Below are 25,143 nucleotides of genomic sequence, written 5' to 3' on the forward strand. Positions count from 1 at the left end.
TATAACTTCCACTGCTTTATTGTTTCAGCATCTCAAGATTATTTTCAGTAATGACCTAAATATTTCTGAGATAAGAAATAGGGATAATGAAAAAAAACTTAAAGCTGTATTCCTTTTTTCCAATTAAACTGGATTTTGATTTAGATTGTCCGAGTATATTTACATTGTCAAAAGCTAACTTCATTTTGATAAACACCTTAAACATCCCACCCAAAATGGTAAGAAATAAAGTGACTGTAAATGGCTGTTGAGTTTTTCCTAATAAAAGCAGCAGTTATTCCAAATTATTATTTTTCTATTTATGTCTAAGGACCTTTCTTACCAACAACCCCTAGTTTGCACTGTTTTTGCATTCCCCACTTCCCTCTTAACATGATTGCTCTGAATGTGTATTATCTTGTCACCTTATTAAATACTTCCTTTTTTAAAGGAACAAGAACTAGATCATTTGTGAGAGCAAGTGCGTATAAAAAAGCTGGTTCTTAAAGACCTAGCCGCTGGCAACTTCTTCCTGAGCTGGTTTCCTTCTATCTGATTCACTTCTTTAAGCCATTTAGCTGTGTTTCTTTAGCTTGAGAATTTTCAAAATGGTTTCCCCCTTTATCAGAAATAAAAAGGCTGAACACTGCTTTGTCAGAACTCTGCAGAGGGAGGAGAAATTCTCACTAAAAAGAGGCCTTTAAGCAAAGGGAAAAAAAACACATTCTTTTGTTTGACTAGCATTTTCATCTATCTGTGAGTTCTACAGATGTTTATCAGTTTACATTTGTTTCTGAAAGTTAGAAAGAATGCTAATAATACATGTTGGGAAGAAACATCCTTATAATCTAATCTGTTAGAAAAGATGATGCTGACTTCCACAATACAGTGCATTGTTGGAAATCATGATTCAGGCTGTACTGAAAGGTCAAATATGCATTATTATTCCAACATTCATATTCACCTTTTTGGAACATGCTTGTGTTAGTTTACACACAGTGAGAGTCAGTCTGATGCTGTTACAGGTAGCAGCTGTGTGTTTGAAGTGAAATGACGCTTAAGATCGCTATTATGTTGGGAAGTACAAACATGCTGAATAATGAGTATGCAAAGGCACATCGTGACATGTTTACTTTTCTCATCTGAAGATTAATACAAAGTAAATAACTACCAGTCTACCAACCTACACAATTTTTGCTCCACTGACTTGAATGGAATCAAAATAAGTTAAATTGAACATTTGGTCAACTATTATGAATTCCAAGTGTAAACTCTTTTTTTTTTTTTGGACGTGCCCCTAGTGGAAACCGAACCTGGGACTCTCTGGTCCGCACTGACACTCCAACCGCTGAGCCAAACCGGCCAAGGTCCAAGTGTAAACTCTTTATAATAAAAGGCTTCTGTGCTGTAAAGATCTATGTGGTATCTTCTAAAACCATTATTTGAACAGGATTGAACTATAATCTGTATGGCACACTCACAGTTTTTTTAAAAAGTAAAATAAAAAATATATATATGCAATAAAATTGAGCTAACTGCTATTTTGCCATATATAACAACTCTGGTTGGGGATTGAAAAATTTCCATCTCAAGTGCCTGAGTGTGGTAAAATAACATGACCTTCAGGTTAATTCATCTGGTCTCTGTTAAATGAGTCTGAAAAATAGAAGTATTCCACAAATGCAAACTATGCATGGTTAACTACTACTACCTGCCTATCAAAACCATACCTAAAAATGTTTAGCAAAAGCAGAACAAATAACTATATAAGGGAATAAGAGATCATAAAACCAAGGTCATGAGGGCCTGGGTCCTTTTCATTTTCCATTTTAAAGAATAAAACCACCTTGGAATGCCATGTCTCCTGATTTTCTAAAACGGAAATTTTGATTTATTCAGGTACCAGAGAGATAGACAATTTCATCTTTTTTAAATCTCTCATCTTTTCACTAGAAAGTCTAAATGAGAACGTGACAAAAGTAGGGAATGTTATGAATAGAATTGAATGAATCACAGGACCCACCCTACAGACCCAGGCCACAGTCATGGCAAATGCTAATTATCTGTATGTTTCATTTCTTACTCCTAGGCTCATGGAACCTCAAAACCTGCCACTGCCTTGTGTTTGTGTTTCTTGGGCTCATTCACACCACTTCTGTTACCCTCAAGGCATGATACAATGAACATACAGAGAGCATAATGAAAACAAAAGTAAAGTCTGTTCAGGAGCTGTAAACAGTGAAAGTGCAGAACTAACAATGTGAACAGAATACAAATGTCTGTATTCTCAACCTCCAGCATGAGCAGAAGGAGGAACCGGCTTACCTCTGATGTGCCAAGAGCATGTTCTCCAGCTAAAAGCAGCATGCTCAGTCCTCCCATTTGAGTAGGATCTAAGTCAAAAACAGGTAAGTCATCACTTTACAACCATGAAGTATGTATAATCCATACAGAGTCAAAAAAGGAAACTCACAAAGAGTAGCAAACAGAAATGCAATAGAACCACATATAGCTTTTTATAGAAAACTTCTCAAAACTCTTTATGCCTGGTATATATGTACTTAGTAGTCATACTTTTGTCAGCCTTTTAAACACCACTGTTTAAAAAAAAAACACCACTGTTGTCCCACCATTCCAACGTAATACATTCTTCAACACCACAGCTGTTTATAACATGCACTGTCTCCTTAATGCGATGCTTCTTTCCTTACTTCGTGGAGAGTTTAGATGGATTTATAAAATAAAAACAAAAGAGTGCTTATGCTTATCTTCTAACAAGTTTGACATTGTCATTCTCAAACTGTTATTTCTACCATGTAAAATCAGGGCTGTAAAAAAGAATGAGGCTATCAGAGGAACTAGAGAACAGAGAAAAATTCTACAAATAGGCCTTGCAAAATCTAGCAGGCTTTGTTTAAATATTATTTCTTTAAACTTAAAATTAAAAATGGTATCTTTTTGGCACATTAAATCTTAGGGGTGTAGTCAGGCCTTTCCTTGAAATAGCTTTAAGTTTTAAAATGAATCCTTTGTATATTACCAAAGATCTTTGTTTTCATTCGTTCAATAATCAACAGAAATAGAAAAACAAAAACAACAAATTTATAAATCTATGATCCGGGGTTATATCTAAACAAAGAAAGAATTACAATTAGAAAGCTATATCCTTTAAGGTTGTCTTAAATAAATTAAATATCAGAACTGCAATGAAATAACATTTGTGAACATGTCTAACTCTGTGCTTATTATAGTGCATGTAGGTCCTCAATAAATGAGTTTTAGCTCTAGTGTAGTTTAGTTGGTTGAGCATCGTCACTGAAAGGTCATTGGTCAGGGTACATACCCAGGCTGCAGGTTCAATCCCTGGTTGGGGTGGATATGGGAGGCAACTGATTGATGTTTTTCTCTTACATCGATGTTTCTCTCTCTTTCTCCCTCTCTTGTCCTCTCTCTCTAAAATTGATAAAAACATATTTAAATCAATCAATAAATAAATGAGTTTTTAATTTTAGGAAGCTCTCTACAACTAAAAATGAGGATCAGGTATACGGTTGTCTAAAGACATTCAGAAGTTTCACTTCTTTTTCTTTTTAGACTTCTTGTTTAAAAAGCATGTCCTTAAGTATATCTTTGTATATAATCTGTGTGGAGAACTCATGAAGCAACTCTGACCACATCTTTTATGCAAATTTTCCAAAACCTGATGTAGTTTTTAAAAAGGGGGGGATTATTAGAGGGGAAACTATGTCACCAAATGATCAGGTGATCAAGGTTAATGTTGAAAGGCAGCCACAAGGAGGACACACATAATGAATACACAGGAGCAGGCTGATTTGATAAAACAAGTTTTTTTTTACTGGTTAAAACTATTGTCATTACTAAAATAAATACTTAAATCTATTTTAAAATAAATAGGAGGGGGAAATGAGTTAAGCTAAATGGAAAAGTTTAGTTTGGTTCTTTGGGCAGCTAAATAATTTTGCAGCTGGCATTTTAGAGATCAGGAGGACTGGCTGATCACTTTCTAATAAAGACAAAAATGTGTTAATTATTAAGTAAAATAGGAACACACTTATATGATAAGTAATATACCAATGTGACTTTGCAAGAAGTATGCTCTAATGATAGTAAAACACAGACCAAGAAATTACCATCATGTTTTTATATTAATTTATACTTATATAATGTTACTTAGAAATATCAAAAATACATAAAGAATATGCTTTCCTTTCACTGAGATTGCATGTACTAAATTATATCCTACATAGCTTCCCTTTCTTGGAAATCATACAACTGATTGCTTTGAGGTTATTCAAAATAGGAAAATGTCATGTGACAAGAACTATTGGGAAAAAAAGATTCCATGTTGAGGAAAAGCTTAAACTGGCCCCAAAGAGTCCTATAGTATCCCCTAGATTCAAAAAGCTAAGGACCATGTTTTAATGAAAGGAACATTACTTTGCTTTCACTGTATTAAAAAGGAAATAACTAGAAATATCAGACCAATATTGTACACTATACACTAATCTAACAAGGGCTCTGGATCCTAGATTTCCAACTTCATTATAAGCCCTTACATAATGAGATAAATGCAAGAAGGGTGCTGTTTTGTTATTTTTGTTCCTTTCCTGTATTTTGCTTTAAAGAACACAGTTTTAAAAAGCTGACCTATAAATATCTTGGTTGAAGTCTAGGTCCCACTTTTAATTTGTAGGTATAAAAGGTAGACTAATAAACTGTCAGAAATGGTGCTATAAACAGACACCATTCATAACTTTCCATAATTTATCAACAATTATTTTGGTTTGTAAAGAGCCAATGCATGTAAAAAACCAACACAGACTCCCCTATATTTAAAACTGTAAGAAAAAGCAATAGAAGATAAGTAATATTCAAAGGAATTCAGTTAGAAGCCAATCGTTCATATATTCTCTTTTGGTTCTGATAATAAAATGTTTTATTAAACACTCCCACTGGAATAGTGTGGCAAATCCAGAATGCTCACCAGCACTACCAGCAAATGGTTTGAAGCTTAAATTGTGCCAAGTGACGGCTAAAACAAGGGAAGATCTCTGTTTTGATTCTTCTGGGATATGTGGAAGTATTATTTTGGAAGCTCACCTATACTACAGACACCTACATAATAATCACCTGAAGACTGTTCTTCCAGAATGTCACAATTACATTAGAATGCATTTCTTAGGCTTATATATGACACACCACATACTCTGTTATATTATGAATCATACTCTAAACTATTAAATTGCATTAGGCCTACTAGCCATTAAAAAAAAAAAGAACACGTGTCATCACAGTATTATTCAACTTCCTTCCCAAGTTTTCCATATTACAAATAGTTCGGAGCTCTCATTTAAAAGAAAATTGCTTGTAATAATGAAACAGGGAACCCTATGGTTCAACATCAATCTCCCCCTGCCCAATTTCTCAATTTCATCCTGGAAAATTTCTCTTTTGAGTACTACACTGCAATAACCAGGGAAGACAGAGCCATTTACAGAGTGAGTATAAACACTTTATTTCACGGTTATGAATGCTTTAGCATTCCTTACCACCCAAAGAGTATTAAAGGTTCCATAACAAACAGGACCATCTGGGATTTTAAATTTGCTTGGCCCATACAGGAATGGGGGCAGCAGAGGGGATAGGATGGGAATTCCCTCTAAGAAACAGCTGTCAGATCCATCACAGATTTGTGGTAGAGTTGTTCATATTCTTGCCCAAGATGTTTTCATATCCTCAGATGATCTACATAAGTGTGGCTTTTCAAGTATCCATAATAACTAAGGTGCTTACTGAGATAGCTTACTGTGTATGTGTCTGTAAACTATTTTGTTACATTACAAAATTCCCTGAGCTCCTGACAATCCAATCTCCACACTGCTGCCTGCTTTTCCATAATGCTAATGTCAGGAATTCACATATATGTATAGTGACTCTACCACTTGGTCTATACCTCCTTTCTTTAATTATATATACTCATTCTATGTACGCTATGCTCCAAAGCTTTAAGATATGCTATATTATATTTGCCACTATTTCCCATTGGTCTTACATTTTGCTTCTCGCTCTTTTTAAAATTTTTTCTTTTCTCTGTATTGTTTGGGAAAAGTACTGCCTAAATGTACTGCCCTGTCCTTAAAGAACAGGTAGAAATAGTGTCTAAACTCACCGGCCATTCCAAAGTTAAGCTGAGGCATTTCTTCAGTCTTTGCTTTCTTGGGGCTTGGCAAGTCTCTTGAAGAGTCAGATGGGAAGGCCCATAGTTTCTTTCGTGGATTGACAGTGGGTGTTGGGGATTTCACAGGCTTGTTTGTGGTAGGACACCATTTGTAGCCAGGGTTTGCTTTCATAAATGCATCTTTATACTATAAATAAAGAATAGATAACAGGTTTAATTAACACATAAATTGCTAATTAAAACATTGAAAATGTTCCAATAGCCTTCAGGTCATTACCCCGTTTGAATAATAACTGGGAAAAAAAACAACATTTTCAGTAACTTCGATGGTTTTCCTTGTAGAAGAGTGGTAATTCAGAACATGAATTGATTTACTAAAAAGTTCATTTTGTGGGATGAGGGTATAGATACAGCAAATTTTTAATCTTTTAATCCTCAGTATTTTATTAGCATACAAAAAGCTGTCTGACCTTGGTGGAGAAAGGGAGTTATTTGTCATGGAAAGAAGCCAAGGGCTTTGAATACAGAGAAACCAGAGTTCAAATCCTAACACTTCCACGTAGGGCTACAGCAACCAAAAATGGAGACCAGAATTAGAGAATGTAACATCTCTGGGCCTCAGATTTAGTTTCCACAGTCTGGAAACAACACCAAAATGCCTAGGGTTATTGTAAACAGAGGTGCATAGCATGGTATCTGGTACACATTACAAAGTGTGAGCAGGTCAGTAACCAGGTCTGCTCCCTGCTTATCTTGGTAAGTACACCCATGCCTTGATGTACTAGTAAGGCAAATGCAGGCAAACTTAACAAACAAAGTAATCAGCTGTAGAATAAGTGAGCCAAGATCGAGAATAGAAGTAGGGGAACAAGGTAGGGCAAAGTAATGCATAACTTCTCAGTCATTTGAAGATGCAAGGCCACATAGAAGAATGAGTACTGGGTGCAAAGTCTGGGGACCTGGGTTCAAATCCCATTCTATGCTATTGGCCAGCTGTGGACATTAAGCAAGTTGTTTAACCATTCTCAGCCTCAATTCCTCCATCTATAAAGTGTAACTGCACGACCAACATCCCAGGGTTTTGTAATGAGCCATGTGATCACTGATGTGAACGTGTTGAGAGCTGTAATGTGTGATGCTGTTACTAATCCATCACAAACTTTAGGTCTTTACTTGGAGGTTTCAGCCTTTCCGACATCTTCCTTTCTCCTTTATCTTTCTGTGGCTTCTCCCATACTTACCACTTCTTTACCCTTTCCTGATTAAATTAAATAAAAAAAATTTATTGCTATACATTATATATTGTCAAAAGTTTCTTCATCTGATAAAATGGATTTTCTATGTATTGTTCAACTATTATATGTTGTTACTGTTAGATACTCTATTAAATTAATGCAATTATTTAAATCCCATAATCTTGCCTTTTAAAATGGTCACTTTGTGTGTAAAATGAACTAAGTTAGTATAAGCACCAAAGCTTTTTACTTAGCCCAATAGGAAAAAAAGATTCCTTTATCCTTGGTGTAAAGAAAGTATATAAAATCCAAATAACAAACCTTTCTCATCACTGCACTTTAAATCATATAAACAAAAGTTGTACTATAGATAGTTAGTAGTTTAGAATTATTTAGAATCACATTAATTCACATGTTCCGAATAATCCTTTTTTCCCCAACTAAAAGCTGTACATCTGCATATTGATATATAGGTACATATAAGAGGAAGGTAAGCATAAAAAACTGTAAGATACAGTTCTACTTTTCTTACAAAAATAATTAAAATGGGACACAAGGCCAGAGCCAAACTAGGATTTACCCACATAGCAGACTGTGACAGAACAGACACCCTCTCCTACACGTGCAGGGGGATTTACATATTAAGCTAGGGCCGACAGACAGCATGGCCTGCTGTCTGGAGCTGGAGAATGACACATGGTAGAGTGGGGTGAAAGTGGAAGTGGGAGACACATGCTTTCTTACTGTGTCCCAGCAGAACACACACAGGCATGGTTTGTCAGATGAACAGGCATTTGGACAAAGGTTACCACTCTATAAAGCAGGGGTAGGGAACCTTGTTTCTGCCAAGGGCCATTTGGATATTTATAACATCATTTGTGGGCCATACAAAATTATCAACTTAATAATTAGCTTGCTAGCCCTGCCTGGTTTGGGTCAGTGGTTCGGGAGTCCACCTGTGAAACAAAGGGTCATGGGTTCAATTCCCTGTCCAGGCCATGTACCTGGGTTGCAGGTTTAATCCCAGACCCTGTTCAGGGTCCTGTGGGAGGCAACCAATTGAAGTGTCTCTCTTACACTGATGTTTCTTTCCCTCCCTCTCCATTTCCCTCCCTTCCACTCTAAAAATCAATGGAAAATATCCTTGGGCAAGGATTACCAAAACAAAACAAAAACAAGCAAACAAACAAAAAAATTAGCCTGCTATATTTGGTCAAGCTAATTTAGTGAGGTGTGTGATGTTAGCTGGTATTGATTTCTCTGGTCTTTCAGGGAGGATCCCCACCCCTGCAAAGTGACAAAGGACTTTCAAACAAATTAATTAACATACCTGCCATGAGAAAATTTTTAAATTTTGGTAGTTTTTTAAGAAGAAATTTCCAGTTATGAAAGTTCCAGTTACTACAGTAAATCATGATAACTTTAGAATTTGTGATCATTCAAAGTGATATAGATCTTTTGCAATGTTTGAAAAGTTGCAAATTCATATTGTAAACTATTTTGTAAGAAAAAAATTTACAGTGTTTAAGGAAATTACTAAATCTCAGTGAATGCATTTTTTAAAGAAAACAAAGCATTTTACAATTCAAATTAGTTAACATGAATTTATCTATTAATACACTTTCAGAAATGTAGATGTTTACTCACCCAGATCCCTATTTACTTTCTAAAAAGTAACAAAATTAAATTTAAAAAGAAACTCTAAACTTTTCATTTTTTTATTAGTACAAAGTTATTAAACTGACTTTTCTCCTAATTACCCAAATTAGTAAGCAAAACTGTTAAGAAAAATTTTTATATGAAAATGAACTACTGTTGCCACAATAATCCTTACAGCCAATTTATGTAACAAAATCTATAGCTAACTCCTTTGCATTCTGTTTTGCCTTTAGGACTTTCCCACAACAGAACAACAAAGCACTTCCATGGTCACTTAGTCAACTCAGTTTTTGAAGTGTGTCATTTTTATTGGAGTGGTTTTATCATGAAAGTTTTGCACATTAAAGTGTAGCAAAATATTTTTGTTCTGTAAAACCATACACTTAATTCAATGTTCTGTCACATAAAGCAGTCTACTTTTCTTTCTATTAAAGGTATCTAAGCTGTAAGAATTCAGATCAGATAGTGCTATTGAGTCTTATTATCTAAATAATCATTTTTAAAAATACTTGTGAGGGAAAGGTCCTAGAACTAAGAAAGCAGAGATTAGTGTCACTTTTTAAACCTTCCTTTCCTCTTTCACTCTTGTATAATGTGATTTCTACCTGCCACAGAGAAGAGGTATAACTGCCTCAAAATTTATTATGTCAGGGGTTCACTTAGCCCCCTGCAGCTATAAAATAAAATAATGTGTCATATCTCTTTTTAAAATATCAGATAATTCCCTGTGTAATCTCTACTCTAAAATTCTAGTAAGATTTTTTTTTATGGTGACATTTCATATATTTGCACCAGAATCAGGTGTCTTTTTTGGGTAGACAGTCCCAGGGTCTCACCAAGGTTGCCATTCTCTTTCCCCCTGTTGAGATGATCTAGACTATATTAATAACTAGACATACTACTGGACTTTTAGGTAGCACCCCCCCACACACATTACATTGGACAATCATTTGTAAATACATTTTTCTTTAACATTAAGGCATTTTTTAAGATAAAATTTCCATTCTTATGAATGATCTGGAAAAAAAAATGTTGAGACCCAATTTTTAAAAGATTAACATAAGGTACTGTCTTTTGGTGTATAACAATACCATTGTCATAAAAGAAGTAGGCAAAATACTGTCATGAAGGGGATGTATTTTCTACCATTACTGAATAACAGTGATTTATTATTATTGCTAATGAAATGTGGTGGTAGTTGGGGTTGAAGAGAAGGGATTCAGCATTTACTGAGCACCTTGTGTAAATCAGGACCTGTATCTGTAAAGTTGAATCACTTAGGTTATCTAATGGGTTGGAAATTTGTGGAGAAAATAATGGAAGCCATGAGGTAACTTTTTACTTTAATGGGAGATTTTTGAAAATTATATTTAGCAAGTTACTTTCAAAATAGTACCAGTGGCCTGAGACTGACATTCTTAGAGGATAACTGAGCTTCCCCTCCTACCCTCTACACTACAGGAACATCCCAGTCCTGAGGTAGGGCCTATCTCTTTGGCCCTGTTAATCTTGTGATGATGAATTTTTGCCCACATGGTTGACCAAAATGCTAATCGTTTCACTCAGCTATTTGCTTCAGACTAATACAGTTTTCCTTCATTTCTCTCTTACTCAACCCTCTATGATATTCCTTTCCTCAATAACCTCATCACAACAAATGATTAGACCTTTCTGTTGTCTCTTACTGCTGAGTCAGAGCAAATGACTGATGAGGTGCCTAGTCCCAAGGACAGATAGACATCCTCACACCCTGAGGCTCTTCCTGCTTCTGTCCACACTTGGTATTCATACACTGCTTGTACTGACTTGTGTCTTTGCATGAATTTATGACTTCTCCATCTAAGCATCAAATTCCTAAAGACAAGGGGTGTGTTATTCTTTTCTCCATCTCCCACATTCTTAAACCTTTTTGCTCAATATATATGCTTGATTGGGCTAATGATATTGTCTGGGCACTGATCATTTACACTGAGCTTAAGATTTTGCAAGATTAGCCCTGGCCAGTTTGGCTCAGTGGTTAGAGCGTCGGCCTGCGGTCCGGAGAGACCCGGGTTCGGTTCCCGCTAAGGGCACATACTTCGGTTGCAGTTTGTCCCCGGCCCTGGTTGGTCGTGCGGGTGGCAGCCACTCGATGTGTCCCTTCACGTCGATGTTTCTCACTCTCTCTCCCTTCCTCTCTCTCCCTCCCATTCTATCTGTACAAAAAATGGAAAAATGTCCTCGGGTGAGGATAAAAAAAAAAAAAAAAAAAAAGAAGATTTTGCAAGATTAATATTGTGATTGTGACAGTGTATTTACCCTTACAGTGATTTCTCTGTAACCATTTTCCATAAAACCCCATATACTCCAGGCCCTTTTCTTGCCTTTGCTCTTCAATTCATAGGTAGCTTCCGTTTTACAGACCCTTTGCAAAACTGTTTCATGACTGAGCCAGGAAAAGGCCTAAGGACCATGTGTAAAAAAAAAAATAATACAGGGTGGGGGCAAAAGTAGGTTTACAGTTAACACAAGAGTTAATTCTTGTATTATTTATTATTGTATTATTTTCCATATGAACAACTGCAAACCTACCTTTGCCCTACCTTGCATGTTTGTGTGGCCAACTGTGGACTGTAAACAATACGAAGGCAGAGGCTCTAATTCATGCTCTTTCCTCCCCAGTGTCAACCAGTGTCTGTCACCTAGTCAATGCTCACACATTACTGAGCTGGAGGTGGGTGGGTGGAATATGTGAAAGAGAAAGAGAAATGATTATGGTCGGTGACTCATTGCTCTATGCTGTCTTCAGCACAGCTCTAGATCACAAGTTCCTTTAAGCTGGCCTTTATTAGTATCATCAGTGCTTTAAACATAGTTGATGCTGGTAATAATTCCTTCATAAGGATGACAGTGTTATCATTTTCTTTACATGTACTGATTTTCACCAAAGTGTATTACTAAATGATTCTTAGCAGAGGATGTGGTATCTTACTGGGAAAGAACTTATCTAGCAGATCAACCTTGGAGGGAAGAAAGAGGATGCCTAAGAAACAGAAGAAATCTGAGTGTTAGTGACAGTACCTTTCATAACTGGAACTTTCTTCTTATAAAACTACCAAAACTCGCACATGATGTTTCTGAATAAGGTCTCTCAATCAACCTGATAATAACATCTAAAACCAACATCAAAATGAGTTTTAAGACATTCAGTTTAAGTTCTCAATTTATCACTGACTATGAGGTCTATCACTATTTATGTGGTCATTAAAAGTCCTTATAATTTATTTTATTTGCATATTTAAATTCCAGTGTTTACTAACAATGAGCAAATTGATATTTTGAAATCAAATTATTAGTTCACCAAATGAAACATTTATTTTCTTGGGGGCTATTAATCAAATGGGACAATAGTGCCAAGTTGTACAAATGATAGATTTAGTTTTATTGATTCCTGTGTTTCAAAGACAAAAGTTTGCATTTTTGTAACCCTTCATTGCGCTCACAGTTCCTAATTAAAATGGTAAATAGTAACTATGTAGAGAAGTATCAAAAATAAACAAACCTAAGTGTGCTTGTCAGGAATAAGAAAACAAACATTTATATAGTATTTTAAACAGTATGCTTGCACCTACATTGCCTTTTTTGTATCTCACCCTGACCCTGGGAGGGCAGGCATTTTCCAGGTGTGGAAACTTGGAAAGGTCTGAGAAGGGGGAAGGCCGAGAATGAGAACCGCAGTTCTACTACTACTAACTTGCTGCCCTGGATAAGTCACTTAACTTTTCTGAGCCTCAGTATCCTCACCTTCAGCTTTTGAAAATAATATCTACCTCATGGGATTCATCTGAGGATTAATGAGTTATATGTTTATAAGAGAACCCTGAACAGGACAGAGCAATATTCAAAAATTGATTATTATCCTTTCAAAGACAAATGCTTGAATATTTTCTAAATTCAGTAAGAAAGTACTACTATTTGAAATACAAGAATGGGAAAGGTCTGAGAAACAAGGAATATTATGAAACATGGAGCCAAAATCTTTGATTTTATTATCCACATCCCTCCAAAGTGGTTAATAAGCCACATTCAGAAAACCCCAGAGACAGTAAGGCATTTCATTAGAGGTAGGCAAAAGTAACTGCGAGGAGAGAAATATCAATTGACAGTGGAGGGTAGATCCAAAAGAAAGACCCAGGGGAAAGCAAAGAGGAAATTCAAAGGAGCAAAATAGTTGAGAATCATTGAATACACAGACAAAAATGTGAAAAAAATGCAATTGTTCACAAAGGTCTCACCAAATTACAGATTATAAAATAATTATTGTTTGTAAATAATGAGTTGAAATTTTTTAAAAAATTCAAAATTTAAGTACGAAAGTATATAAACAGAATTTAAAATAAAATTTCCAGGATAAATATATAAAATAAAAAGTGTTTAAAGGAGCAGTAATGCATAACATCTGTTTCCCAAGGAGGCTGGATGAACGAGGAGCTACTCTCAGAGCAGCAGTATGCAAGGGGCCATGGCACGCTTGTGATACAAGTTCTGTCAAGCATGAAACATGACAGGTAACAAAAATTCTCTAGAGTTACAATGCATGAAAAAATGAGAGTGTATCTTCTTTGGAGAAGAATCCATTTCTGATGAAACCAAAACAAGAGAATGAATGGTCTTTACAAAAAGTACTGCAGTTATAAATAAATAACCAAGAACAGGTTAATTTTATCTTGAAATATGGAGGAATAACTAAGCATTGAAAGCTCTATGGAGTTGTGTGGTGATGACAATGTTTCCTAGAGTATCGACAACATTTACAAAAGGCTATTATATTATAGTTTATGTTCAAGTTACATTTTATTGCATTTAATTCCATAGCTGCTTTATTGGCATATAACTGAACCTCCAAACTTTTCAGCCTGGTCTCATAATTTTTCCTTAACATCATAATTTCCTGTTGCTCTCCTGCACATATGCTAGGCTTGGGTAAAACAAAACAAATTTTTTTGTTCCTGAACTTGTTCTTTCTTACTTTCTCACATCTGCTCTTATGCTTGCCTTTTTCTCTGAATCCTATACCAAAGCCCAGGCCAACTTCTATCAAGTTCATAAAGCCTCTTCTGAAATACCCTCACTTAACCCCACCCAGAACAGGTCCTCTTCCCCTAAAACCCATGGCATTTTATTTTTACCATTTTTGCCATACTTACTCAGATCTACTTATCTCTCAGGCATCTAAGCAGCATATAGTAAAAAAGCGCTAGTCAAATAGGCATGAGTATATCCCAGCTCCACAAATGGTCAGGATACTTACTTCAAAAGAGCCTGAGATCCCTGCTCTGAAGAATGAGGACAATCACAACTGACTTTACATGCTCGTGCTTATGTAAAACGTTAAGCCCAGGATGAACCAATCAATCAACAAATGTATGCATTCTGCCTCATGCCTCTGATTCTACACAACAGAAGGGAGTATTTTAAAAGTCATTCAAAATTGCCTTATCTTTCCAGATTCTCCCTCTTCTTTGCATTGACCCCACTCAACCTGAAGATCAAGATATGTGATCCTCTAAACGGAACGTGAATTAATTATAATCATTAGTTTAAGTGAACAGTGGAAGGTTCCAGCAATATCCTAGACAATAAGGCAGACTTGCATTCCTATATTTATAAGAGTACTACATAAAGATGTTAAAAGAAAAAGTAGTATTATCTCTGCATGTCCTGCATGTTCGGCAGTTACACTCAGATCAGAACCTGTGAATGGCCACAACACTGTACCATCATGCAAGGAAAGGGTCAGAGAAAGTTCTAGCAGATTTAAAAAAAAAAAAAACAACTTTCAAAAGTTGTATTAATTATTACTCACTGCTGTTTTTAGAAAATGTTTCTTTTAAAAACAAAAGGAAAAAAATTAAGTGTTTCTCACTCAGTTGATAATGACAGAATAGACACTGGTGAATACCATGCAAGCATTCACAATCACACTCAACTATGCTGAAAGAATAGGTCTTGTCCTAAGAGTGAACGCATTTTAAATTGGGGGTTTCAATGAAAAGGTTACACATAGAAAACAATTATAAAAATGACTGCCTGAGGGGGACCTTGAGAAACTGAGAACATATTTATCACTAGCAACCACCACAAGACCTGATACCTGACCTTGAAGCCACTCAATACGTTTTGTTTATAAAACTGACTTTCCAATTAACACAGAAAAGCAAAAATTACCTGCACTTAATGAAACTTCAAAACCATTTAGTAAATATGGTAAAACAAGTATTACTTATAACTAGCAACCAATTGTATAAAGATTTTGGAAGTAGCTGAATCATCCACACTATGCACTAGAAACAAGACATTTCGTAAGAACATATACATGGCAAGAAGCAAGGCTAAGATCCAATTGTGGTCCCCACTTGTAGGAAATTGCAGGGGGCCACCTTAACAATTTCATTACAGCACCACAATGGCAAATATTGTGACCCTAATTAAGCAATTAGAAATGGATTTCCCATATGAAAATAATACTTCCTCCTTTTAAAAGTGGCCACCTGTCAGGTTTGTAAATTAGTAGTATTTAAGAAAATGCAAACAACATACTTGGTACAGGCTGCATGTTATCCAAAAACAGCAATCCAAAAACAAACTGTTTAATTATAGGAAGCTAATGCAGTTCTCTATGAGGTTTCAGATAACTGTTTTATTTTACCATATAAGCATGACTATGAAAAGATCTACAGCTATTTAATGAGAAAGTTTTACTGTTAATTATTGTTATGCTAGTGGGAATTGACTGAAACATTTAAAATCATGTAGGTTACTGAAACTGATTTTAAATTTTCCAGATGCTCTACACAGTTAAAATCCTGTCTTAAACAGTAGTCAATTCCTGAAACCTTATGTGAGCATTAATTACATAGCACATAGGCAGGCTAATCATTTACTCTGGATTCAAATTTCCCTGAACATTGCCTAAGAAAATTTTATGTTCCATGTTAGCTTGTTAAACAACTCAATAAAACCACATCAATTAAAAGAATTACTTTTCCACACACTACGATGTCTAACAATATGTGTCACTCAAAACTCTGTATTTTGTCCCCTGCTGATGTATCTTTTCACAGAACTTAACCAAATGCTTGGGTGGCAGGGTTTTCATGAATAATCAAGATTATTTGCAAGTGGCAACACTGAAGAAATAAAATTTGAATTAGTTTTTCCAGGTTTAACCACAATTGTAGTGCTTTGCTTTTCCCCTTTACATGATAAATCCATTATGTAATATATGTTAAATGTACAATGAACTCACATTGATTTAGAAACAGACCAGTATACAATTTTTGAAGAAATTTAGTCACTGCTATCATTTTAGAATTGATTAATGTTCCACCTTTCTGAATAGTCTTCCTGCATGGAAATGCTTCTCACCAGCTACAGTACTGCCTACATAGTGCTAACATGTACAAATACATCACAGTATATCCTATTCCACTGCCATTTATCCACTTATTAGTTTTAAATATTCATGCTGCACTACCTACCAAACAGAAACAAATCAAAACATCTCTCTCGATAACTGTGTATATTACAAAATAAAATATGTTAGAGCTAGAAGGGATACAAATTTTGTCCAACTTCCTCATTCTAACATTTAAAAAAAAGAAGAAAGCTGAGATCCAGATATGAACTTAGATACTGTCACAAAGCTAGTTAGCATCAGAACTACATCAAGACTCTTTCCCATGACACACCAGAGTAACCCAAGATTGTAATCTTAACCACAGGCATTTTCTGACAGGATAAGCTGAGTTCCGAGAATAAACTATTTAAACAAAAACCTATTCATAATAAATAAATCACCATTCATAAAAATCAATCCTCGCCCTGGTTGGTTTTGCTCAGTGGTTAGAGCATGGGCCTGCGGATCAACGAGTCGCGGGTTCAGTCATGGTCAAGGGCACATACCTAGGTTTCCGGTCATCCTTTTCCCTGGTTGGGGTCATGTGGGAGGCAACCAGTTGATGTATCCCTCTCACATCAAAGTTTCTCTCTCTCTCCCTCCCACTCTATCTGAAGATAAATAGAAAAATATTCTCGGGGGGAGGAATAAAAAAAAATCAATTCCCTCTATCAACCAGTGGAGATTGTTCAATGAGAAAAAAACCTCTTGGTAATAGACTGCTCTTGGTACCCCACCAGTGTTTGCAAGATGAACTCCGAATTCAGAAATAGCAACAATGATCTTATGTTTTTACTTAACAAGTAATTCAGGATTCACCTTCCTGCTGCCCGGACTTCAGTGGAACTCCTATTTGCTGACTGGCGGTTACAGGATTGGTTGCCCACATCTACCACCATTAAACCTTGTTATTGAAACCTACCTCCTTAGCCATGTCTGTGTATTTTTGCTTTTCCTTTGGATCGAGAGCAGCCCACCAATCAGCTAGTATCTTGGTAGCACCTCGGTTATCAAGCCTGGGGTGTTTCTGACGGACAAGGGATCGATGGCGTTTGCAAAATAAGAGAAATGCATTCATTGGTCTCCGGGCTCGCTGTTCTGGTGATTCATCATCTTCAGTCTCACCAACATCTTGCTCTAGGCCATCGGCCCCAAGAAGTTGAACCTATTACCAACCAAACAAAAGCCAGATGTTTTAACACATCCTGGACAATTTTGCTTTAACAATTAGTCCTGGTTTTCAAATTGTTATTTTTATTAGCTCTGTTTAAACAACTTATAAATTGAGAGAAATTTTTTTAAAAAATTATTAACCACTGTAAGTGGTTGATAAATAACTTCTGATGTATTCTTCTGCTTAGTTTCTATAGCAACCTGAACATGTCTACTACAGCATATATCAAACTGTGTTATAATTGCTTACACTTTTTTTCTTGTACAGCACCTAGCTCAATGTCTGGTGTAACATTAGTACTTAACTGTTGAATGAATAAACCCATTCCGTGGTATATGGGTCTCAAGGTTAACAACAATATTCGCATAAAGTACACAAACATTAAGAGTGTCTTTTTCCTCTTTGTAAAATTCTTTTCTATGGCTAATAATATGAAATGCTTAACATGACAATAGATAATAAAAATCTAACATACACTACTCAATGTTTTTGTGTACATCACAAGTAGAGCCTCCTACTGTGAAAATCAAAACAGACATTTAATATTATTTGAAGGAAGAACTATATTGTCAATTTTCAAGCTTGTAAATATTAAGCTTTTCTATCTAGTGAAATGCTATGGTGATAGGAATGAAGTCATCCACGCTTAAACCTTCAAAATCAATTTGGAACCCTCCCTTTTTCTAAGCATTTCATTCAATTCAAAGTCTTCAAGGATTCTTCAAAATTCTGCTCCTGTCCATTCCATTGGTGTAATTCTCATCATTACTACCCTAGTACCACTCTGGCCTATGGTCTAGTCTTCCTACTATTAATCTCTTACAAATACTTCCTGCACGTGGCTGAAGATTAAATTTCTTAAAACACATCTCTGAATATATTAGAATAATTCAATATCTTCTAATTCTAAAATATGATTTTATATCTTAGAAACATTGCAATCGTGAACAGAAGTCCAAAATGCTTTTACTAAAAGCATTTCTTTAATTTCCTGTTTCATAGTTAAAATCAAGAAGGATCAAGGTTATTGTTAGTCTGTACTATATAGGAGAGCAGTAGTTCTTAACCTCATGCAGGCACTGAAATCCCTAAAGGTCTTGTGAAAACAGATTCCCATTCCCATTCCCAGAGTTTCTGATTCTGTAGACCTGGAGCTGGCCTTAAGAATTTGTATTTCTAATAAGTTCCCAGCTGATGCTGATGCTCACGCTGCTGCTGGTCTGAAAACCACACGCTGAGAACCAGTACTATAAGGCAGCCATGTTTTTTTATATTATGTTTATTGGGCAACTATTACAGATAAGATACTCTAGGACAAATCACTAGCTTAATCAAATTTGCTATTTTTTTTAAAGTCTTTTAAGTTTAAATAAAGTATTGCAAATGCATGTAATTGACCATCCGTTATCTTCAAACACAAATAGTACAGAACAAACTTGAAATCATAGCTCTCTGATTTGGAAATACATTTGGGATTATTACTGAGTTGAAGGGTACAGATTTTTCTTATTACACATACAATCATTAACAACAATTTGCATTTTCAAGAAATATTTATTTAGCATTCTGAAACTAAGAAGCCAAAGAGAAACCAGGCATGAAAAAATGTATTATGTAGGTTGAGGAAGTAATTACAATTTCCTTCAGAAAAGAGTAACTTTTGATGCAGTTACTAAATTATAAAACTCAAGCCAAGAGCTGGAAAAAGAAATAAATAACATAAGATCCAGGCCCAAGGAGCTCACTGTTTTGGGAGGGGAAATGATACATATGTGAATAAATTAAAAAGCAGCATGCTGACTGCGACAAGGAACCAGTGTGATAATGAAGCACTAGTAGATGGGTAGAAGCATGAGGAAGTCTCCCTAGGAAAGGTGTTGTTTGAGCTAAATTCTGAAAGATGAATTAGCATCTGTCAGGTAGTCAATGGGAGACATGGGGGAACTAACGGGAATTACGGCTCTGTGGTTTATTCAAACATTGATATGCAGTTCAACAGCACTAGTATATAAAAGATTACAACAGGGATCTGTGACGTGAGATTGTAGAAGGTAGGAGCCACTTTATGAAGAATGTGTTCTGTCACCTAAAAACACATGCATTTAATCATGTAAATAAGTGCTTTCAGATTGTATAGACCAATAAAAAACCTTGCGGGGACCAACACAGATAGCCAACGTTTTATTTTGCCAAGTACAGACCTCAAAAATAATGTTTTTAACTACTATCTCATAATATTAACCAACCCCACACAAATGAATAAACAGATAAATATGTGACTAAATAAATAAAATTAAATATAAATGAAAAACTCATTTTCTGAATTTATTTATTTTTTCACCAGGGGCCGAGTTGTTAATATCTTGTAAAAAAGCGACACTAGAACTAGACCAGGACATGAAAATCCTGTTAAAACCACAAGTGAGATTTGTAGTTTAAGATAAATCTTGTAAACCATGAATTATAACAGCAAAACTAGATGTAACCAAAACTAGAGCAAGCAATTAAAAGTCTATTCCAGTGCCCAGGTGAGAAAGGGAACAGGGCTAAGTCAAGGTAGTAACAATGAGAATGGATTTGTGTGAACAGAGACAATATTTATGAGGTAGAACCAAGAGTATTATCTAATTGGATTTAAAGACTGAAAGAAGAAGAGTATTTCTAGCTTCAGTGGCAAGATTCCTTCATACACAACAACAAACACATTTTCTCAAATGAGAGAAATTAGATCTGGCAGGAGCAGAAGGATCAGTGCTGAGCAGGCTGAATTCAAACTGGCTCTCGGAAAAGTCTCAGCTGGGATAACACACTGAGGTATCAATGTCAAGGTACTAAGACTAAGGGTGTGGATGAGATCAGTGGATGTGGACTGAAAAGAGAAGAGGATTCAATGACTTCCTTCTTTCACTCAGGAACTGTTACTGGCCACCTGATAGGGACGGACCAGGCACCGTTGCAGGTGGTGCACACACAGCAGTGAGCATACAAATTGCTCCCAGGAAGCAGAAGCGCAGCACTACCAGCCTCCACTTGGAAAGGATCCCCCTGGGTGCTTTGTTCAAAACAGACTGCAGAAGGGCAAGAGCAGAGGCAGAGGGAGAGACAGAATAATCTGTGCTAGAAATGGTGGTGGCCTGGGTCAAGTTGGTAGCAGTGAACTTGCTAAGAAGGGGTCAAATTGAGAACATATTTTGAAGGTATGGCTAATAATTTGCTGATGGATGAACAAATGTGAAACTTGTGCGAAAGAACACAGACAAGGTTTCAGGTCAACTGACTTGAAAGTTGGAGTTCACTTACTGAGAAAGGGAAGATGCAGGAGAATGAGGTTTGGAGGAGAAAAAGACAATGGCTTCACTTTGAACATATTCACACTGAGACTCGTATATATTTAAGTGGAGATATCAAGTAAGTAGTCAGAAATTCAAGTCCAGAGTTTAGGAGAAAGGTCCAGGATGAAGACAGAAATTAAAATGAGCTCAAAAGTCAACATTTGAGGGTAGAATAATGAGGGGCATGAACTGAAAGAAACTAGAAAAATACATTTGAGAAGGTAGAAACAGGAGTAAGTGATGTCATGGAAATAGGAGACAGCTTCAAGGACCAAGTGATCAAAAGGTAAAAAGGTGTCAGAAAGATAAATTAAGCATAAACTTGGCAATTTCCTTGAAAAGAAGGAGTAACACCTATTCCTCCGAACAAGGAAAGGAAGAGGAAAAGACGGGCGAGGAGTGAGAAATGTGCACAGGTGAAGGGAGAGAGGAAACTGAAGAAGTCACTTCTGGTGGCCTCTATTTTCGCTATGACAGAGGAAAAAAGGTCCAGAGTGAGAGAAACCATAAAGGGTATGCAGTGAAGATGTTTGAGAAACAGCAAAATGTTTACAATTCCAGCTGAGACAGTGGAGGAGGAAGCTGACCCAAACCAAGAGCAAAGGAATAAATAGGTGTCAAAGGCCTGAAGAATATAAAAAATGTTTATAAAATTTACAGAGACACAAAATCTGTACTCATTTATTCTCCCATTGAGCAAATATCTATTCAATACCTACTATGTGTAAGGTACCATTCTAGATCTAAGAAAGGAGAGGAGCATAAGAGAGGCAAGTTCTTACTGAGATTATATTCCAGTCTAGAGAAACAGACGTAAACAAGGACATGGTTGAATACAAGGCAAATAATAAGAAGCACTATGAAAGAAATCCTTTGACTTGATGAGTTGGGTGGGGCCTGAAATGATGAGGTCCCATCTGTTGGGGGGATCGTCATTAATGATGAGGAGTTATGCCAAGATGTGGAGGAATATATGGCTTCCTAAAGTTACCTGCATGGTTGTGTGACTTTCTAAACAAGAGCAGGATGCTCAAGTGTGAGTCCAGAGAAGGGACCTTGGAGGACTGACTGCCACAGAGGCTGGGTGGGTTGAGAGCAGCCAGATGACACAGAGATGAGAACCTGAACAGCTCTGAGGATGCTTATGGTGGCAGGGCTAGGCTAGAAGCCACTAAAGAGGCCAGAGGTGCAATGGTTTGGGTGCCAGGTGAGCACACCAAATTTTCTGAATACCCCCATCTCTACTGCATCTGAATATTCCTTTCAAATCATTAGTTAACTGATGGAAATACTATTTAAGAAGGTCTATTTCAGTCTAAGCTACTAGGAAGTAGAGGCACTTTAAGAATCATCAATATCTGAAATAACAATTTAGAGTAAGTGGTTAACTAGGATTCAAGTTACAGACTTTTAGAAATGCATGTTTCACACCACAGGTGTTCACTAAAGTTTCCAAAATGGAAGTTCAAATAAAATTAAAACTTCTATAAAAAATGGAGGAAGTACCTTATCAATATCCTCCTCTTCGTCTTCGTCTTCCTCCTCTTCTGAAAAGTCAAGAAGTTTCTTGGCCAACAGTGGATGCCACTGAAGACACTTCCGCTTTGGTCTTTTTCCAGTCCCTTCTCCTTCTGCTGAGTGATCTTTATTTCTATTACTGCCTTTCATTACTGTGACCTATGAAAAGGAAAAAGGGACAGAAACAGAGATGTCAAAGTAAATTTGATTACAATTAGCTTATTTAGCTCCCTTCTCTTTAATTGGATTATAGTTCTCTCATTTATTTACTTATTTTTTGTTTTCTTTGTTGGATTATAGTTTTAATGAATAAAGTACCTACCAGCTCAGGCATCTACTGAATTCAATAAGAATTCTAAGTACATAATCAAACATTCATTTTAGTGGGCCAAATTGAGCTAATGAAATTCGCCTTTTATGAAATCCACTTCCTTCCACTCTGAAATTTCAGAACTCAAAATCCAAGTAAAGTGTTAGGATGATTACAAATCGCCATCTCCCATCCCTACTTATGTAGGGCAGGGTATCTCAGCGCTCCGTCGGAGAGATGTGACAGGACCTGCCAGGGCAGTAAGTGTGTTCACAGAAGGCCCTCCACACCTTCCTGGATGGCTCCTATGCTAATAATGTGCATACATTTTACATTCTACACTACGATAAATCTGAGATTTGAAGTATTCGATAAAATGAATACTTTGTAAGAATCAAATGTTTTGGATTTAAAAGGAAACTTTCATAAAACGACACACATTTTTTCAAAAACTAGTTATGTGCAGCCTCCAAGGGCGCAGTGCAGGAACACTGGTCTCTCAGGGGGGTGCGCAGCCTCAACGCCCATCAGTGACACACGTACCCAAATGCCGTGTGTCTGTCTCTCCATTACATACACACTGCAGCCCAGTGATGAAGTTTCACTCCCTCATCATTCTCCCCCTAATGGGTGATTCACTGAAACGGCTAGGCAATCGCCAGGCTATTAATGTGACAAAATCTTTTAGAAGCTACAAATTCTAAACTATTTTTCAGTTACTAAAAAAAAATTTTTCTCAATAAAAAAACAAAAAACAAAAACATTCATATTGTAACGGTGAAAAGAGCGTAAAATGAGGTTTACCTACATCATCACGCCCAGCCCCACAGCCCAGAGGTAAACTACACATGTCCAGTTTCTTATATACTTTATCACAATTTGTGTTTTTTTTCTTTTTTATCCTCACCTGAGGACATTTTTCCATTTTTCGTTCAGATAGAGTGGGAAAAAGAGAGAGAGAAACATCGATGTGAAAGGGACACACATGACCCAACCAGGGCCGGGGACAAACCACAACCGAGGTACGTGCCCCTAGCGGGAACCGAACCTGGGTCTCTCTGGACTGCATGCCGACGCTCTAACTGCTGAGCCAAACCGGCTAGGGCTTATTTTTCATTCTTTCATTTGAAGTACCAATACACAAATTATAGTTTAAACATACTCATGTAAACATTCAAATAGTGAAGTTAAATGTCACCCATTTAAAGGGTTCATACTGACGACAATCACAAACACAAACACAGTTGCTAAAAACACAGGGTAATGGCCTTCTTTGGGTAGTATAAGTTTGTCTCGGTCCAAATGCTTAAAAAATATCAGTAGTTTTAATGTTATGTTGCTAAAAATGGCGTCCACATGTAGTTTGACGATTCATCAGTACTCAGGCCTTCAAAACAATATGGAACAGGTAAATTTATCCTCCCTAATTATTTCTGGATTTGGGGCCAAGCTTCAGTCTTCCTCACTTCAAATTCTTTTTTAAAAAAAATCAGTATTTCCTTTTAGAACTTGCATGACTTCATTATTTAAAAAAAATTAAGTATTTGATCTTGAATTCATTTTGATAAAAGGAGTGAGGTAGAAAAATAGCTTCCTTTTTTCCAAATACCTAATCAGAAAACTGTTCCAACACCATTTATTAAATAATTCAGGTTTCTCCCAATCATTTGAAATGCCACTTTTATCCTATCCTAAATTACTACACATGTATAAGTCTATTTCAGAATTCTCTTCTGTATTATCAACATTTTCCCTCTTACCTATCTTATCCAATTTTAATATCCTTAAGGACTACATTATGTATGTTTTTCATACATAAATATAACAAGTAAAAAGTCATTAATATTTTTAAACTGCCTATATCAAGCTCTTCTCTCTAAGTCAGCAACCTTGATCATTCTCATTTGGTAATAACTATGTAATATTTCAAAATAAGAATGTATCACAATTTATTCAATTATTCCACGAGTGATATAGACTCAAATTACTTCTTGTGTTGCAATAAAAAAATCCTCATTTATTAAAAGTCTTCAAATATTCATTTTGATAAAAATCCTCATTAATTTATTAAAAGCCATGTCTAGTCAAAATAAAAAATACGGTGGGGAGGGAGAGAAAAGAAAACCATGTTCCTGTAGTTTTCTTAGCAAGAAACTTCTGCTGAATATCTGAAGCAATTACATGATTTGTGTGGCTGCCTCAGAGTACAAGAAGTTATTGAAAACTCTAAATGGAATTAGTTATCTGGTTTGCTCTTAATAAAGGGACAAAGATTTCTTGTGAACTGATGATAGACCAT

The 25,143-nt window shown here is 36.1% G+C and overlaps 1 protein-coding gene across 9 annotated transcripts in view; it reads right to left on the reverse strand.

The window, feature by feature from the left end:
• BBX (BBX high mobility group box domain containing) overlaps positions 1-25,143 on the reverse strand; it is a 285,638-nt gene that overhangs the window by 76,654 nt on the left and 183,841 nt on the right. For all 9 annotated transcript variants that reach the window (XM_036242414.1, XM_036242412.1, XM_036242411.1 and 6 more), the window contains 4 exons: positions 22,523-22,693; positions 17,433-17,675; positions 6,170-6,365; positions 2,305-2,372 (listed from right to left, as the gene is read on the reverse strand). In XM_036242414.1, the coding sequence (XP_036098307.1) occupies positions 2,305-2,372; positions 6,170-6,365; positions 17,433-17,675; positions 22,523-22,684 (669 nt within the window). In that variant the 5' untranslated portion in view covers positions 22,685-22,693. The remainder of the gene's footprint in view (positions 1-2,304; positions 2,373-6,169; positions 6,366-17,432; positions 17,676-22,522; positions 22,694-25,143) is intronic.

Source organism: Molossus molossus, unplaced genomic scaffold (genome assembly GCF_014108415.1).
Source record: "Molossus molossus isolate mMolMol1 unplaced genomic scaffold, mMolMol1.p scaffold_m16_p_5, whole genome shotgun sequence".
NCBI lineage: Eukaryota > Metazoa > Chordata > Mammalia > Chiroptera > Molossidae > Molossus > Molossus molossus.